At 37.0% G+C, this 18,928-nt stretch overlaps 1 protein-coding gene across 15 annotated transcripts in view; it reads left to right on the forward strand.

The window, feature by feature from the left end:
- MCTP1 (multiple C2 and transmembrane domain containing 1) overlaps positions 1-18,928 on the forward strand; it is a 543,328-nt gene that overhangs the window by 310,657 nt on the left and 213,743 nt on the right. For all 15 annotated transcript variants that reach the window (XR_007476708.1, XM_049708425.1, XM_049708421.1 and 12 more), the window contains 2 exons: positions 9,431-9,601; positions 12,342-12,472. Coding sequence is in view for 14 of the 15 variants with exons in the window: in XM_049708425.1 (XP_049564382.1) it covers positions 9,431-9,601; positions 12,342-12,472 (302 nt within the window). In the remaining variant the exon portion in view is untranslated. The remainder of the gene's footprint in view (positions 1-9,430; positions 9,602-12,341; positions 12,473-18,928) is intronic.

The raw sequence follows: 18,928 nt of genomic DNA on the forward strand, positions 1-18,928 counted from the left end.
TTTTTTCTCTGTTTTCTTAAGACCCACAATTACTGTGAATTCATATGCCAACCAAGCAGAATTCAGGGGTGTTCTGTGTTGTGCTTGTTCTGCATGCGGCAAATATGCAGCATGATCATTTTGAAGACTTGCCACCAGGACCAACTCCATAAACACTACTTTTCAAGGGTTTTCTTTTCAAATGATCTTTTTCAGCATCTTCTTTTCACTTTCTACTTCCAAATTAGTCTTCCACTTATCAGTACTTCCCATTTGGTTGTATCCATCCTTAAATATTCTTTATTAACCTTTCTCAATCTCTTAAACTGTCTTATTTTATTTATTTTTGTTTGTTTTTTTTTTGTTTGTTTGTTTGTTTTGCGGTACGCAGCCCTCTCACTGTTGTGGCCTCTCCCGTTGCGGAGTACAGGCTCCGGACGTGCAGGCTCAGCGGCCATGGCTCACGGGCCTAGCCGCTCCGTGGCATGTGGGATCTTCCCAGACTGGGGCACGAGCCCGTGTCCCCTGCATCGGCAGGCAGACTCTCAACCACTGCGCCACCAGGGAAGCCCAACTGTCTTATTTTAGAATATCAAATATGCACATTTAAAAGATAACTTTTTTTGTATCTGAAGTACAGTGGTCTATTGTCTTTCTTCTGAGCATATATTGAGTGACAAACAAATGGAGTCATAAAAGCAGAACCTTTCGGGGTCATTTATTTTACCAATGAGGAAACTAAGGCCCAGAGAAGTGATGCCATTGCCCTGGAGTACCTAAATGGTATGATCAGGGCCAATACTTCTCTTTCTGAATGTCATAGAAATAAATGTTTTGGTGAAGACTTAAAGCACTCGAGTTCCTTTTGGGGTTGATGAATAGAGATGCGATATATAAGCAGAGCTGCCCCTTAGTTAGTCTTCATTGACAGCCTTTCAAATTCTTATTGCGTTATGTGACCCTCTCCTCCGCAGCTCCTTAAGCCACCAATGAGTAGATATGTTTCAGGGCTGTGATGTTGCTGTATTTTAGGTTCCATTTTACAAAATCAGAAAATCAGTGACCAAGTCTGCTTTAGATCAGCGTGATCTTTCATATTCACAGTCAAAGGTCACTCTGCTAACCAGCCTCATTGACCTTTGCCCCAGCAATATTTGTATTCTGATGAACTTTTAGAGGAGATGTGTATGAAAAGAGGTTTCCCATAACATTTTCAGATATGCAGAAAACCTAACAGCTCAGATAAAATCTTACATGAAGAGACTATGTGTGCTTCGTGAATTAAACAGAATGTGATTTGAAAGAAAAGTTTAACAGCTTATTTTTAAGGATTAATACATGTGTCCAGGAGACAGTACCTGAGTTACACCAAGTGAAACTAAACCTGTTGAGAACTTGCTCAACGGATGTCAGTGCTACTTGCTGTATCTTAATTTTCTTGAGAGCAGAATAATGGAAAGAAAAGTGATAAAGGGATATTCTAATTTTTCCAAAAGCATGCCATTTATAATTTATCAAAACATGGTATCTTAGGACACAAAACATTAAGCAGTGGTTATGGCAATTATCGTGTTTCTCATGAGAGTAATAAAAATATGTGAAGCCAATTGGATTACTCTAAGTCAGAATTTCATTAAAGACTTTTAACTTCCCATTAAAGGATGGTAATTCAGTGCAGTTCTTTCAAATATTTAGTACATTTAAGTTCCTTCTCAGTTATCTCCATTGACTAGACATTTAGATTCTGATGACTGAGAGCTAATTGAACAATCCATCTTATGAGAGCATTGTAGTGAATTAAAGAGAGATTTTAATATTGTTTAAATGGAGAAGGCTGGGCTATGCCAAGATACCTCATACAAAAAAGTGGAGAATGGATCGTAATATGAAATGGGTGAAAAGGAGTGCATAGAATAGAGAACAATCCAGAGTTATGTGAGAGCACTACCTTGTGGTAGGATCAGACAGAAGTATGGTTAAAGGAAGACCCTGCAGACCAAGGAGAAGAGATATTGCCTTTGTAAAACAAGAATGTGATCCTTTGCGGAAGTGCTTACATTCTGAACAACTCAACTGTATATGACATACACCCAAGAAAAGTTCAGGTATTATTTCTATCAATAGGTGTGAAAGTAAGACCCTCAGGAAAAAAAATTAACTTTTAATTTAAAGTCTCGAAAAATGTCTCTGTAAGTCAAACACAGGACTCATTATTTCTTTACCATACCATTGGTAGAAACCTATAGATTACTTCAGCAAACCAACAGGGTTACAAGTTATATGGTGCTTTTCTATTAGTATATACTTTGAGCAAATATAGTAAAAGCTTAAGATCATTTGTTTGGCCAGTTAAGTTTAGAGAGGGTAGCTAGAACATCTGAAGTAAACATAAATACCTTCCTGACAATGTAAATTGTATCAAGAAGCAGTAGAAATAGGAAAGAAGGTTTAAAGATAAAAACCTGGAGAATTTCTCTAAGTATTATAGTGCCAGTGAATCATCTTCTAAGAAAAAAAGGGATCGAAGCCTTATTATTAGATGAGACACTTCAAACTAGGCTGGACAAAGCACTGGGAGGGTTTTCTATAAAGGCAATCCTGCTTTGAGCGGATGGATGGACTGTAGAACAAATCTACTTGTTGGACTTATCATCCAGGTGCAATTTACTGGAATAAACTCAGCAGGAAAAGGGAAAGATAGAACATGCCTGTGCCTGGGATTGAGCTACTAATTGCTCCACGCTCCAAGCTTTGCAGCACAAAACAGTCATTCCAGGCTGTCATTATCTCTTCTTTGTAGTGTCTGTGGATCGTTTGATTAAATAAAAGCATGTGCACCTCTGTGCTGAAGATAGAGGAAAGGGCTGCCTCCACACACAGCCATTGTAAAGACACAAGCAATGTCTTTCACTCCAGTTTCATAGTGTCTAGGTCTCATTTAGAAGGATTAGGTTGTACACAGGTTAAAAAAAAAAAAAAAAAAAGAAGATAACAAAAGCCAAGGATTATTTGCACACAACAGGGAGAAGATTGGTATGACTGAAAGTTCCTTTAGCCACTGTTAAGTCTAAACAGACTTTTTTGGTTTTGTTCTCTGTTTTAATCAGGATCTAGAATAATAGGAATTTATCATTAGTGATCCAGTTTTTAAGGAATGCAATTAGTAAACTTTATTAACGAGAACTGGAACATAGAAATGTTCTTAATTTGTATGAAAGATTCTACAACTTCACCACCTTTTTAATGAGACTACAGTTATAGAGTACAGTTAACTCTCATATGTTTTGCTTAACAATATATGCTAGAGTTACTACCACTCGAAAACTTTTTCTTCCTTTAAGCTCTTGATTAGCCTTTCTTAGTAACCTATACCCAGGGATATATTTCATCTAAACATAAGTCAGAGTATTTCAACAAATCCTGTACAAATTAAACGCATTTTTGGGGTTGAACTTTATAGGCTCTGTCCACAAATTGAGATGTAGTGGGGAAAATCGTCAGTTAGTTATCAGCAATTCCAGAGTCAAATCTCAGACTTGCCAATCTCTAGCCATTTGGCATTAAGTAAGGTATCTATCTTCTCTGTGCCTCAGTTTCTGTCCTTAAAAACACTTGTCATGAGAAACACTGGATTATGAAAACTCCAGCACATAATACCTGCTCAATACATGTTTACTTCTTTGTGCGATCTAACCCATCTTTCAGACTGGCCTAATTCAGTCCTCCTTGTTGATATTAGTAAAGCTGTTGATTCTCATCATAATTCTGTTGTTTGGAAACTTTGTCTAGCTGCTCTAGAAGTCATTTAATACAGACTTTTAGCTCCACCATGATAATTTCCTTCCATTGTTTCCTGTTCATCTGTATCTTTTTTATCCATCTCTTGCTGCTCTTGGTCTTAATAATGAAGGGAACTTAGGCTTATTTTTTTAGTAGCAAAGGCAACAAAGATAAGTATTGTGTGGGGCAAAATTTCTCTGTTACTTTAGAAATATCTCTTTAAAAGTTACAGAAGATTCACATGTGGGATGCAGTTAACATGATTATCGTTATTGCCTGTCCAGGCAACATTTATTCTTCTGGAGCCTGATCACTTTTTTGACATTGGAAACAGACTCCAGAAATTTTGGAGCAACAGAGAAAGTGATTCTTTCCATGATTTCTCTTGCTCTGTTTCTTTTCTCTGCTACACCTACTAATAAAACCCTGAAACCACTCAAACCGGATCCATCACCATACAATCTCTGTACTTTATTTTCTTGACCACTGCAGCATTATGTTACTAAAGAAGGAGCTGGAAACTATCGTGGCGTTGGCATTTGTCTTCACTGTGTTAGGAGACATTTTCTGACAGTGACTTGAGAAGCAAATACATATTTTTTTCAAATAATATTTTTTAAAGAGTGATGCTAAGCTGATTGACATGAGGTGTTGATAGTTGCCCAAAGATTTCCCATACGGCTCTGATCATTCATTTCCATCCAGACATGCGGCAGGACTGCTTTTCCTGTCCTGGGCTTCTGCAGAGCAGAGCTTCAGAATGCTCATTACCAAAATGCACAAGTAAGTTCAACCAGTTTGTTTATGTTTTCTGAGCTTACATGAGCTGTGAACTCTCATGGCTGACTTACTCTCCTGAAAACCATTCCGTATCCTAACATCTTTTATGTATATGAAAAGGGATTGAAGTCTTGAATTTGTTTGCAAGGGATAATGTGTATAAACTAATATTCTGTTTAAAATGCCAGCTCACTAATTCTAAAATCTTACTAAAGATACACGTCTGTGACTAATTACCTGAGACTTTGAAATTTGTATTATTACCTGATATCTTGATATTCTTTATTAAATCTGAACTTGGACGAATATTCCTTATGAGAGTGGATCTCAAACTTCAGTGTGCATGAGAACCACATGGGGCACATGTTGGAGAAACACGTGCAGCTCTGCCCACAAGAACTGAATCATATCCTGGAGGATCAGGCCTGGCGATTTCAACAAATTGCCCATTAAAACTGGGGAATTACTGCTTTAAAAGTTCAAAGAGTACTTTTTCCTTTTTGGAGTTGGCTCTTTGCTTCGAAGCTGGGTTGCTTTTCCTTTTTATTCTTCCCTTCTTTTTTCTTTCCCTCCTATTTCAACAAGGACATAGTTGAAAACATTACCTTAGATGACTAAGTACCAGCTGTAATATGTTAATTTTATTGAGGGATTTCTTGGATGTATTTAACACTCCTTGCCCTTTAGGTGCTCAATAAGTAATTTTTGGTTGACCGATTATCAATTATTCAGTTAATTATTTAGATACATCCTATTAGAAAAATCATTAACAAAGGAAATAATAAATTAAACCACATGATTTTTCAACGGCCTCCTATTTCTCTCTTTAAATGTTCCAAATATCCAGACCAATGTGCTTTTCTCATCAGTAAATTAGGAAGCAGAACTAAAGAGGGACTTTAATTAGCATATATAGTACCCATGCCAGAGAGTGGATGATGTCTACGATTATAGTAATTAATACTAGTTATTAGAACATAGGAGAAGACCAGTGTGCATGTACCTTAGAACTTTCAAAACAGGGGCGGGGGGTGGTGGTCTCACACTTGGGTGCGCATCAGACCCCCCCCTCCCAGGAGGGCTGGTTAAACCAGAGCAGTGGGCCCTGCATCCAGAGCTGATGATTCCGTTGGTCTGGGATGGGGCTAAAGAATCTGAATTTCTAACAAGTTCCTGAGTGACACTGATGCCACTGCTCTGTGGACCATACTTGGAGAACTTTGCTATACAGAGGAAGGAAACTTTAACCAGAACAGCAAGTTACTCAGAAGCTATGTTGGGGAGCATTAACGCTAGTGCTTTTCAAAGTTTGTTTGTTTTAGTTGTGGAATTCTACTTGTTCCCCAATGAGTTCCCCAAAACTTTGATTTAAAAACTAAGTTTAGTATTAGCTATCTTAAGTGGATTAAATCTTCTCTGTTTGTGGAATATACTTTTTTTCCACTCAGACCCCCACCACCCCCCCGACCACCCCCCTCACACAGAGCAGTGCTCTTAGTACATGGGGGCCTGGTGTACTGTCTGGAACCGTAGATAAGAAAACTGAGGCCCAGAGAGGGAGCACTGTGCCCAAGTCACATAGTCAGAAATTGCTAGAAAGATGCAAGTAGACATTTATGCTAAGCCCTTGTCTTTTCTCCTGTTGATAGCCTAAGTTTTTGTTTTTTTGTTTTTTTGTTTTTTTTTCGGTACGTGGGCCTCTCACTGTTGTGGCCTCTCCCGTTGTGGAGCACAGGTTCCGGACGCGCAGGCTCAGCGGCCATGGCTCATGGGCCCAGCCACTCCGCGGCATGTGGGATCTTCCCAGACCGGGGCACGAACCCATGTCCCCTGCATCATCAGGCGGACTCTCAACCACTGTGCCACCAGGGAAGCCCAATAGCCTAAGTTTTATATTTTCCCCCTTTACCTTATAATTTTATTTCAAGTTCCTATTCTTCACACTCAAACTAAATATTTATCTGTTTCATGACTATGTAGCTGGTCAAATCACAGCTGAATTAAGAAGTCTCTTTTTAGAAGAGTACCATTTTAACAAAAATAAATTTTAAAAAAATCACTTTAAAAAATGATATTTGGTTAGTATGTTTTTAGAACCCAACCTTTGTTTTCCTTTTAGCCTTTTATACAGGTCACCTTAAATTCCACAATCACTAGCCCTGTTTTTGTTAAGAAATATTCTCCCCTCCTCCACCCCCCACCTCTTAGCTTCCCAAGTCGTTTTGGGAATGTTCTTCCAGGTTATAGAAAAGCATTTGGTCACAACTAGTGGCACTAGGTAAAGCCTCCATTAAGTTCATTCTGTTTCTGTGAAAGCATGAAGGATCCCATGGAAAGCATTCCTTCTCATCTTAAAACTAAAATTCTTGTTCTCCTGTGAAAAATGGGAGGAGGAGAGAGCAAGTAAGGGTTTCAGACATGGTACCATTCAAGAACCTAACTCAGCATTGCTAACCGAAGTTGCTGTGTAACCTAGATTGTACCCAACTGTTATTTGATGAGTGCAGTGTATGACTTGTGCTGCTAGAGTGTGTAGGAAATGTCATTAAGTATATCCATCTGCAAGCTGGAATGTTGTAAGTATGAATACATGTGCTCGTATGACAGAGAAGTGGAAGGTGATGCCGTGTATTAGCCACATAGGAAAACATAGACCGAATGTCATTTCAAATATAAGCAACTCACCTAACTGAAGAGTACCCTTTAGCAACATTGTACTTAACTCATGACTACTTTGAAACCTCGGGGAGAGTCTCTGCCCTAAAGACCAATATTGGAAGAAGCTCGGAATAAAGGTCAGAAATACTGGGTTCTGGTCCCATATCCACCATTTATTAGCCCAGCTACTTGGAGCCTCAAATTCCTCATCGGTAAAATGGAAATAGCAGGACTTGCCTTCCTACTTCATAGGGTTTTAGTGGAAACCAAATTATGTAATGTATATATAGGCACTTTCAAAGTCTAAAGCTCTATATAAATGGGTAGTTTTTAACTCCTTAGTCTTTGCTAAGATAATTATTTCTTCTTACTTGCCAAAAATTTGTTTTCCCTCTTTGCCATTCATACCCCTTAACAAAAGTTTCAGATGCATAGTTGAGAACCTGATTCTCTAGAGTCTGCTGTTGTAGTCTCAAGAGCAGCAGTAGTCAGATAGATAGATAGGCACTGAAATCGATTGCTGCATTATATAAAATAAGTAGCATGAAATCTTAGAACCAAAAAAAAAAAACTTGAAAATTATTTGGTGCCATGAATTCTAAACAATTATTTTAATCTGAGAAATCCTTGGTTCAAACAAAATCAATGTGGAAACCCAATGTATTGATATAAAACAGATGGGAGCAGAGGGGCTTCACTGAAGTGGGGTATGGAGTCCTTTGGAAGTTACAGGTGCTGCATGTAACCTTGGCTTCTCTTCAGAACACAGGTGACACTGCTCTTGGGCTCACAGAGGTGAGGGATATGTAGACAAAGTCCTGTATTGATATTAATAAGGCAGAGCCACCAAGAAGTGGTGTTTAAAATTTGCTGATCACCAAGGCAGGGAAATATGCAATGTGATTTAGAAAGATTTCCATGGACATGTTCAAATATTAAAAGTATTATCTTTTGAAGAATATAGTTTTCATTTTCCTAATAAGCATCCTGAAACGCATGACTTTTGATGATAAATAAAAAATGGCTATGCCATTATGATGGTATGGGGAAAAAGTAAGAAGTCAAAGTGGGAGGGGGAGTTATACAAAATAAACTATCACTTTAGTGTGGAAGGAATTAGGCCAAAAGTAGAGCTAATCCATAATTCAGAAGTGGAGTACTCTGAGGTTGAGAGAGACATTGAATTTCTTCATGAAATCACTATAAGTGAAGAAAATGTAAAAAAACATAAAACAACATAACATAAAACATAAAAAAAAAACATTAAAAAAACCCAGCAATTTTTATAATACTCCTTGGTTCTGGATCCAGATTGAAAAGATCTTTAACATTTTAGCTACTTTCTCTGGCTTGTTTTATATGCTATTTAGTTCAAGAGATTATATGGCATTTTTAGACTTGCTGATTTTTAAAAATTCTGAGTTTGTTCACTGGCTTGAGTACTGTGACTTAGAATTGAGCAATTAAAAGTTATTAAAGAAAATGTTCAAATACTAAAGAACTAAATCCAGAAACATACCTGCCAATATAAATCACATATGTAATTTTTAAAATTTGTGGTGCAAGTTTCAGGCATAAGCAAGCTATCTCGGGAGGGCATATTGACTTTTCTTTGTTCTGTGGTACCTTAAGTAGTTTTTTAGAGAGCTGAAACTCAGTTATCTCTTATTGTGGCAATAAAGAAGTTTTAAAATTGTCTGAATAGAACTTAAAACTAATCTTAGAACTAAAAACCGCCTGTAAAATCCACTTGTAACACGAAAAAAATTTTTCAAAAACTGTTACTGACAAATGCTAGATGTGTTTATTATGATTTTTCATAATAAAAACTTTGAAGCAGCAAAAAAACTGTTCCTAATTAAAAATTACATATCACAGTGTGGATGAGGCCTTTTACATTTATATTTATTTATACATACTTAGACAGGCATATTTGACACATATGCAAATATTCTGTGATATTCTTAAAATATCTACATGTAATTTTAAGAGTTGAAGTAGACTGTATTTTGAGCACACACCTCTCTTACACAACAACCTTAAATTTATGAGATAATTTCATATTTATCAATAATTATATAATAACTAATAATCTATTAATTGTTTTTATTTTAAAAAATTGTAACTGCATATTTTTTATTTTTGAAAAACTATAACAGATGAAAGAGTAACGCCAAATGTGGTATTTTGGTTTAAAACACAGTAATCTAATTCTTTTTTCCTTTGCCACAAGTTTCAGACCCAAAGTTTACGTCTGTCAGACGTACACAGAAAACCACATCTTTGGAGAGGTATAGTCAGCATCACATTGATTGAGGGGCGAGACCTCAAGGCGATGGATTCAAATGGGTTGAGTGACCCCTATGTGAAGTTCCGGCTTGGACATCAGAAGTACAAGAGCAAGGTGACCTATCTCTTTTGTGTTTCCATCAGTGCTTGGAAGGCAGTGGTTGGTTAATAGCCATGCTCTGAGACGTGAAAACACTAGACACTTTTTTAATGCTTTACAGAACTACTTTTCAACATCATGTCAGGCAACAGTGCTAACAATTGTATTGCATTTCTTACTTTATGTACTATGTGACCTTTGGTAAACTATTTCTCTATGTCTCAGTTTCTTCACCTATCACATGGAATAATACTAGGAATAATTTAATTAATTAATTAATACTAGGAATAATACTAATCTCTTTAAAAAAAAAAAAAAAAGCCAGAGCAAACCTAAGTCAATGCCTGGCACATAAAGTGCTCAAAGAATGTTGGCTACTATTACTACTGCATCTAGTACTAGTACAAGTACTACAAATAGCACTATTTGACATGTATGAAAAATCTTTGTGCATTACTCTGAACCATTTTTTCAAACTGAGTTGCACCAATGCAGATTGCAAGGTTTTAAAAATTTACTTAGAAAACAGAGGGCCAAGGTCCTGCTGCCACTACAGCAGTGTGCCATGGCACAAGTTACTTTGCCTCTCCATACCCCCATTTCCCCATCTGTGAGAATGAGAATTAAAATAATGCCTGCCTAATAAAGTTACTGAGAAGATTGAATACTATGTGTCATGCATGTAAAGGGCTTAGAATATTGCTTTGCCCATAATAAATACTCAATAAACGGTAGTAGCGGAAGGAAGAGGAAAAGTAGCAGCAGTAGTAAGTATATTATGTAATAACACTTGTATTATTAGTAATAACGTATTATATTAAATATTCATATCACTATCATACTATTAACAGAAATAATAATAATTAGTAAAGGTCATAGTAGTCATGGTTATATAGTGATAGTTACATTTATCTGTGTTGCATCCAAATACAGCCTCTTTTTTTTTTTTTTTTTTTTTTTGCGGTACACGGGCCTCTCACTGTTGTGGCCTCTCCCGTTGCGGAGCACAGGCTCCGGACGCGCAGGCCCAGTGGCCATGGCTCACGGGCCCAGCCGCTCCGTGGCATGTGGGATCTTCCTGGACCGGGGCACGAACCTGTGTCCCCTACATCGGCAGGCGGACTCTCAACCACTGCGCCACCAGGGAAGCCCAAATACAGCCTCTTTAATGGTCAGCTTCTATAGCTGGTATTCATTGACAGCTTGGGACAACTGATTACACCCATCTTGTATTAGAAATATCACAGAGGTGATTTCTTAGCAGGCTGATTGGTTACCTTCTTAAGTGCCCACATCGAAGGGGAAGGCATCACTTCTGACCTATAGGAAATCATATAGGGAAGAGAATCCTACAGAAGAAAACTGAAAGCTTAAGTTCTTTTTTGGCCAAATAAGTAAGACGGACCACTCTCCAAAATACTGAAGGAGTTCATCTGAACCCAATTATGAGACATTTGAATTGTCATACCATCCATCCGGTGCTGTCTTTTTTTTTTTTCTGCCATGGGTTTAATAATAACATTTTAAAGAAACTACTGATCCCAAAAATAGGTACCTGTGACCACTTCTATCTTGTCTTTTATCAATTAACATTATTTCCCTGTTCTGGTAGGCTTAAAACATTACTTATTTTTATAGCTCTGCTCTTTAGGTATGAAATATGAAACCCAGCTATGGACATGTGTCTCTCTTTGCTCTTTCTTTCCATGATCTATTGCTGATTAATTTCAGATTATGAACTTTAAAAATTGTGATTCATTTGCGTTACCTTTGCACATAACATACTTCATTGCTTTCAAAGTCTTTACATCTGAAGATCTGTCTCTCATACATTAAAAAGAGAAAAGGCCGCTACAGGTCCTCCTGCTAAAAAGAAAGAGTAGGGAAACAAATATGAATGTGGTCTAACTCAATGGTGATGGAATTTTAAAACACATCAGTATGAGTCAATTGATTCAGGTGTCTTATCTGAATACTTGAAGTTACAAAATTGCACGTCAGATAAGATATCTTTCTTATATATGCAACACACACATATTCATATTAATTCACAAACATATTAATTCACAAACATATTAATTCACAAACATTTTTGGCATAGTGCTTTGGGGAAAGAGATCTGAAGCTCTAATAAAAGACTTGAGTTAGAGTCTAGCTACTAAATCCTAGTTACTGTAGGTGGGTCACTTAAACCTCAGGTCTCAGTTTCTCCATGTATAAAATTGGGATGATACATCAGTGCTATAATTTTAAGGTAAAAGTTTGCCTGACCACCCCAAAATTACTTTTTTTTCCTCTTTCTCCCACAGAACTTCATTGTCCATTTTCTTCATTATTCAGCTCGCAATTCTTATGTGTGTGGGAAGTGAGGGAAGAAAACTCTGGGAATCCTCCTCTTCCTTTATTATAAGATGACAGACTACGAGTTATATCTGTGTATTAACTGGTTATGTAAAATAAATGCTAGTATCTGAGTGAGCTATTCCACTTACAGACTCTTTGCCTTTTCTATGTAGTTCATATCTGTTATCTGTTACTCAAAATAATGAGAGGGTGCCTGTTGGTTTCCAGGACACATTCTTTTGGGTTCTCTCATACAACATGTAGTAAAGATGCTGAGATCTAATGACTTATTTCCGTCATTTCTAGAAGCTCACATGCTTTTCTAGATAGTACATAAAGTTTGATTTATATCTCAAGTTGAATTTTTTAAGACTGATATTGAGGAGATAGTAATGACTTTTTGGTTTTCCAGATTATGCCAAAAACTTTGAATCCTCAGTGGAGAGAACAATTTGATTTTCATCTCTATGAAAAAAGAGGCGGAATCATTGATATCACTGCATGGGACAGAGACGCTGGGAAAAGGGATGACTTTATTGGCAGGTTTGTGCAATTTGGTATTTTTGGATCACCCTAGACAGGATGAGCTTTGTTGTAAGTCTGATATTATAATTGATCTTTACTGTTTTGAAGCAAGGGATCTTATCATGGTAAGGCAATGCTTGGGTGAACTGAAAAATAGATTTGAAGACTGACCAGTAGGTGGCAGTTTTGACCACTTGATGGACAGGCTATCTGAATTTGATATCCAGAAATTTTCTCCAGATGTCAGGAACATTGTGCATAAAAGTTACGAGAGTTGAGAAAGAGGAATCTCATTTGATATAAGATACTTAAAAGGAACAAAGAACATATTCAAAGTCTGCAAAGTGATCTGAGATAATATTACTTTTCATAAAGCATATTGTGACCGCAAAATGCATTGTTTCATACAACTCCCTGCAAGGTAGAGAATCTTGATAATCTCCTAGGAGTTCATAAATCTCCCAGGAGTTCAAGTTTCAGTGAAGGAAGTGTGTAAGTGAGGCAGATCCAGGTTAATCTGATAATGTGGTGAAGAAAAGAGTATTCTGAAGCTTACATGACATCTCTGCACAGAGACAAGGTTATTTTGAATGATTGCTTGAATTATATGAATTGTTTTCTAACTTTAAAGCCTATTTTAATATTTTCAATAGTTACATATGTGTCTTTATAGCAAAACACATTGAAACCTGCCAATGCTAAAATAAAGCATGGTGTACAGAAGAATTTGTTAGTTTAGAAAATTCTTTCTTCATCATAGTTGACATGATTTCCAAGTCTCTAAACATACAGCCTGAAGAAATGCATACATACTAATAATAATAGAGGGAATTTTACACTAAAAAAGCAAAAATAGGAATCCAACCCAATATATTTGTCTCTTTGGCTTTTGTTATTCTAAGAAATATGTTTTAAACAATGGTTTTCTTCATAGTATTATAAAGTGAGAGGTCACAGATCAGCTTCAGTTAACCTTTAATATTTTACTTATAAAATGAAATGAGAAAAACACCACTGCAAGCTAATGCTGTATTACATTTCAATCCTTTTTAGAGGACAAGCTTTCACTGCATATTTTTTCCCTCTAGGAAAATACTATTTTCAGTGTTTTCTTAAAGTTCTACCTTGCTCTCTTTGGGATATACCACCAGCTTAAATATCAGTATAGATCTGTTAATACATTGAATACATTTTAGTATATATATATGTCTGTTTCCATCTTCCTCAATAAGCTATGAGCACTTTCAAGTAGATGCTTTCTAGATATTCCTTGAATAATTAATTCATTTTCATAATTTATAGCAACATTAGCTCTATTTGGTGACCACAAGGAAATCAGAATGGCTGTCATATGTAACTTGCTACCTCAATCTCATTACTTTGTATTCAAACTTGCTTATCATAGTAAAATAACGAAGTGATTGATGAAATGTACTGGCTTCTTGTACTTCTGGGTCCACATTACATGAAGTCCTTCTTATCCTTTTTTCCATTTTTTTCCCATAATGACAGATACCCTTTTACGTATTTTTCTTTCTTTGAAAAGCATCTCCAAATTTGGGAATTATGAAAATTTCTCAGCCCATTTTGTACTGACCTTTCCCTTTTCCTCACTTGATAATATTACAGATTCTTCAAGGGCATGCCTAATTATTTTAAGAAATGTTTGGCAGAGAGGTGGACTTGTTTATCTTACTTCATCTCGTTTCTATGGGTTTGTCCATATTTGGTGAATTTTGAGAGAACAGTGATAAATGGCTGGTGTGAAGATCATAGCGATTGCTCTAGACAACTAGGGGAGCTGAGAAGGTTTATGAAGTTTGGAAAAAGAGAAGAAATCCATTTTTGGAGCTTCTGGGTTGGTGAACATGTGCAGGTGCTGGGGGAGTGCTGTGCCCTGAGAGGGCATGGAAGCTCCACACCCGTTACACATCCCTTACCCTGTGCATTTCTTCCATCCAGCCATTCCTGAGTTATATCCTTTCATAATAAACTAGTAATCTAGTTGGAAGTGTATCCTCCCTTCTTATTTTTTTAGCTGTTAGAGGTGTTTACCACCTGCATATAGTTTCTGGCTTGGGCTTTGCCTGGGTTGTTGGATGAGTTCTTTATGCCCGTGGCTATTACACAGGAGAACCTTGCAAGCAGGATCAAGAAACCCTGGGCTCCAGCACCCTCATTGCTTTGATGGGCAAATCTGTGTGCTCTGCTTCCCAGTATCTTGGTTGGATTAAAACTGGCTTGGATGGTGAGTCCAAATAGTACCATTAAAGAATTATAGGGATTTCTAAACCTCTCATTTATTTTGAATGACTTACATTTATTTCCAGTTACTTTTTTTCCTAAATATAATAAAAACTTATCTGGCATCAGCCTCACTAAAAAACATTCACTTTTGATCATATGCCAAATATAATTGCCTAAGAAAGCAATTTGAGCCAAGAAGTTTTGGAGTAAACAAGAGCACAGGTAGACAAGAAGACTCCTAGGACAGCTTTTGAGTATCAGTTTAAACCGTTTTACACAGTAAAGGGATTTATTGTTGAATTTTGAGATAAGCAAAGTGGACAATACAAAATTGTTGTACACTTTGCTAATTTAACAAAGATGCCTGTTGCAGGAAAAGGAAATGACCCTGGCAAATATCATCACTTCCAAGCTACTTGATGGCCAGATAGCAGCAGATACTCTTGGTATCTGACTTTATACTTACTAAATTGTACTTTACACACATCCTGCCACTGAAGAACAACATATTATTAGATCTAAGTGGTGGGCAAGAGAGTTGCATGTGTTTATGTCAAGGTTGTGTGGTAACAGTGGAAATAATGCAGATTATAATAGAATCCCTTGGTCCTAGAATGGTTTAGAAGAGAATAGTTACCTTCTAATTAAATTTGAGTTCTAAGATTAAAGTAATAGGAGTAAAACTGTCATCAGGGTCTTCTGTATTCTTTTCTTTTTTTTTCCAATTTTTGAATTTTATTTTATTTACTTTTTTATACAGCAGGTTCTTATTAGTCATCAATTTTATACACATCAGTGTATACATGTCAATCCCAATCGCCCAATTCATCACACCACCATCCCCACCCCCACCACCGCTTTCCCCCCTTGGTGTCCATACGTTTGTTCTCTACATCTGTGTCTGTATTTCTGCCCTGCAAACCGGTTCATCTGTACCATTTTTCTAGGTTTCACATATATGCGTTAATATGTCATATTTGTTTTTCTCTTTCTGGCTTACTTCACTCTGTATGACAGCCTCCAGATCCATCCACGTCTCTACAAATGACCCAATTTTGTTCCTTTTTATGGCTGAGTAATATTCCATTGTATATATGTACCACATCTTCTTTTTTTTTTTTTTTAACATATTTATTGGGGTCTAATTGCTTTACAATGGTGTGTTAGTTTCTGCTTAATAACAAAGTGAATCAGTTATACATATACACACGTTCCCACATCTCTTCCCTCTTGCGTCTCCCTCCCTCCCACCTTCCCCATCCCACCCCTCCAGGCGGTCACAAAGCACCGAGCCGATACCCCTGTGCCATGCGGCTGCTTCCCACTAGCTATCTACCTTACGTTTGTTAGTGTATATATGTCCATGCCTCCCTCTCGCCCTGTCACAGCTCACCCTTCCCCCTCCCCATATCCTCAAGTCCATTCTCCAGTAGGTCTGTGTCTTTATTCCTGTCTTACCCCTAGGTTCTTCATGACATTTCTTTTTTCCTTAAATTCCATATATATGTGTTAGCATACGGTATTTGTCTTTCTCTTTCTGACTTACTTCACTCTGTATGACAGACTCTAGGTCTATCCACCTCATTACAAATAGCACATAAACAGAAAGATAGATCAATGGAACAGGATAGAAAGCCCAGAGATAAACCCACGCACATATGGACACCTTATCTTTGATAAAGGTGGCAAGAATGTACAGTGGAGAAAGGACAGCCTCTTCAATAAGTGGTGCTGGGACAACTGGACAGGTACATGTAAAAGTATGAGATTAGATCACTCCCTAACACCATACACAAAAATAAGCTCAGAATGGATTAAAGACCTAAATGTAAGGCCAGAAACTATCAAACTCTTAGAGGAAAACATCGGCAGAACACTCTATGACATAAATCACAGCAAGATCCTTTTTGACCCACCTCCTAGAGAAATGGAAATAAAAACAAAAATAAACAAATAGGACGCAATGAAACTTCAAAGCTTTTGCACAGCAAAGGAAACCATAAACAAGACCACATCTTCTTTATCCATTCATCTGTCGATGGGCATGTAGGTTGCTTCCATGTCCTGGCTATTGTAAATAGAGCTGCAATGAACACTGTGGTACATGACTCTTTCTGAATCCTTTTGCAAGCTGTTGCAACATTCTCTGTCTGTATTAAATTTTTTTAATTAATTAATTTTATTGAAACATACTTTACATGTAACATGTAAATTTAAGGTGTACAATGTATTGATTTAATAGATTTATATATTGTAACATGATTGCCATCATAGCTATAGTTAACACCTCTATCATGTCACATAATTATCCTTTTGTGTGTGTGTGGTGGGAATAATTAAGATATGCCTCAATTCACTTAGAAATTAGAGACTTCTGGGAGTTGATTGGTGGATGGTGAATAAATTTAAAGTTGACCATGGAGGGTAATACTCTCCCATCAATGTCTAATAATGGTTTTTAAGGATCCTGTCTGAATTAGTCCCAAATTTGGAACACGTGAATGGATTAGATTATCTACACACACTAGTGTACTGTGTTATAGTTTTTTTATTATTCACTTTATTTTCCAGTTTGGGTCACATATAATGATTTTTTTTTCTTTTTCCTTTTTTTTTTAACGTCTTTATAGGAGTATAATTGCTTTACAATGGTGTGTTAATTTCTGCTTTATAATAAAGGGAATCAGCTATACGTATACATATATCCCCATATATCCTCCCACTTGCTTCTCCCTCCCACCCTGTCTATCCCACCCCTCGAGGTGGTCACAAAGCACTGAGCTGATCTCCCTGTGTGTGGCTGCTTCCCACTAGCTATCCATTTTACATTTGGTAGTGTATATATGTCCATGCCACTCTCTCACTTCGTGTGAGCTTACCCTTCCCCCTCCCCGGGTCCTCAAGTGCATTCTCTACGTCTGAGTCTTTATTCCTATCCTGCCCCTAGGTTCATCAGAACCTTTTTTTTTTTTTTTATATTCCATATATATATGTTAGCATACAGTATTTGTTTTACTCTTTCTGACTTAATTCACTCTGTATGAGTCTCTAGATCCATCCACCTCACTACAAATAATTCAATTTCCTTTCTTTTTACGGCTGATTAATATTCTATTGTATATATGTGCCACATCTTCTTTATCCATTCATCTGTCCATGGACACTGAGGTTGCTTCTCTGTCCTGGATATTGTAAATAGAGCTGCAATGAACATTGTGGTACATGACTCTTTGAATTATGGTTTTCTCAGGTTATGTGCCCAGTAGTGGGATTGCTGGGTCATATGGTAGTTCTATTTTTAGTTTTTTAAGGAAACTCCATAATGTTCTCCATAGTGGATGTATCAATTTACATTCCCACCAACAGTGCAAGAGAGTTGCCTTTTCTCCACCCCTCTCCAGCATTTATTGTTTCTAGATTTTTTGATGATGACCATTCTGACTGGTGTGAGGTGATACCTCATTGTAGTTTTGATTTGCATGTCTCTAATGATTAGTGATGTTGAGCACTCTTTCATGTGTTTTTTGGCAGTCTGTATATCTTCTTTGGAGAAATGTCTATTTAGGTCTTCTGCCCATTTTTGGATTGGGTTGTTTGTTTTTTAGATATTGAGCTGCATGAGCTGCTTGTAAATTTTGGAGATTAATCCTTTGTCAGTTGCTTCATTTGCAATTATTTTCTCCCATTCTGAGGGTTGTCTTTTGGTCTTGTTTATGGTTTCCTTTGCTGTGTAAAAGCTTTTAAGTTTCATTAGGTCCCATTTGTTTATTTTTGTTTTTATTTCCATTTCTCTAGGAGGTGGGTCAAAAAGGATCTTGCTGTGATTTATGTCATAGAGTGTTCTGCCTATGTTTTCCTCTAAGGGTTTTATAGTCTCTGGCCTTACACTTAGGTCTTTAATCCATTTTATTTTTGTGTGTGGTGTTAGGAAGTGTTCCAATTACATTCTTTTACATGTAGCTGTCCAGTTTTCCCAGCACCACTTATTGAAGTGGCTGTCTTTTCTCCATTTTATATTCTTGCCTCCTTTATCAAAGATAAGGTGACCATATGTGCGTGGGTTTATCTCTGGGCTTTCTATCCTGTTCCATTGATCTATATTTCTGTTTTTGTGCCAGAACCATACTGTCTTGATTACTGTAGCTTTGTAGTAGAGTCTGAAGTCAGGGAACCTGATTCCTCCACCATCGTTTTTCTTTCTCAAGATTGCTTTGGCTATTCAGGGTT

Source organism: Orcinus orca, chromosome 3, assembly GCF_937001465.1.
Source record: "Orcinus orca chromosome 3, mOrcOrc1.1, whole genome shotgun sequence".
NCBI lineage: Eukaryota > Metazoa > Chordata > Mammalia > Artiodactyla > Delphinidae > Orcinus > Orcinus orca.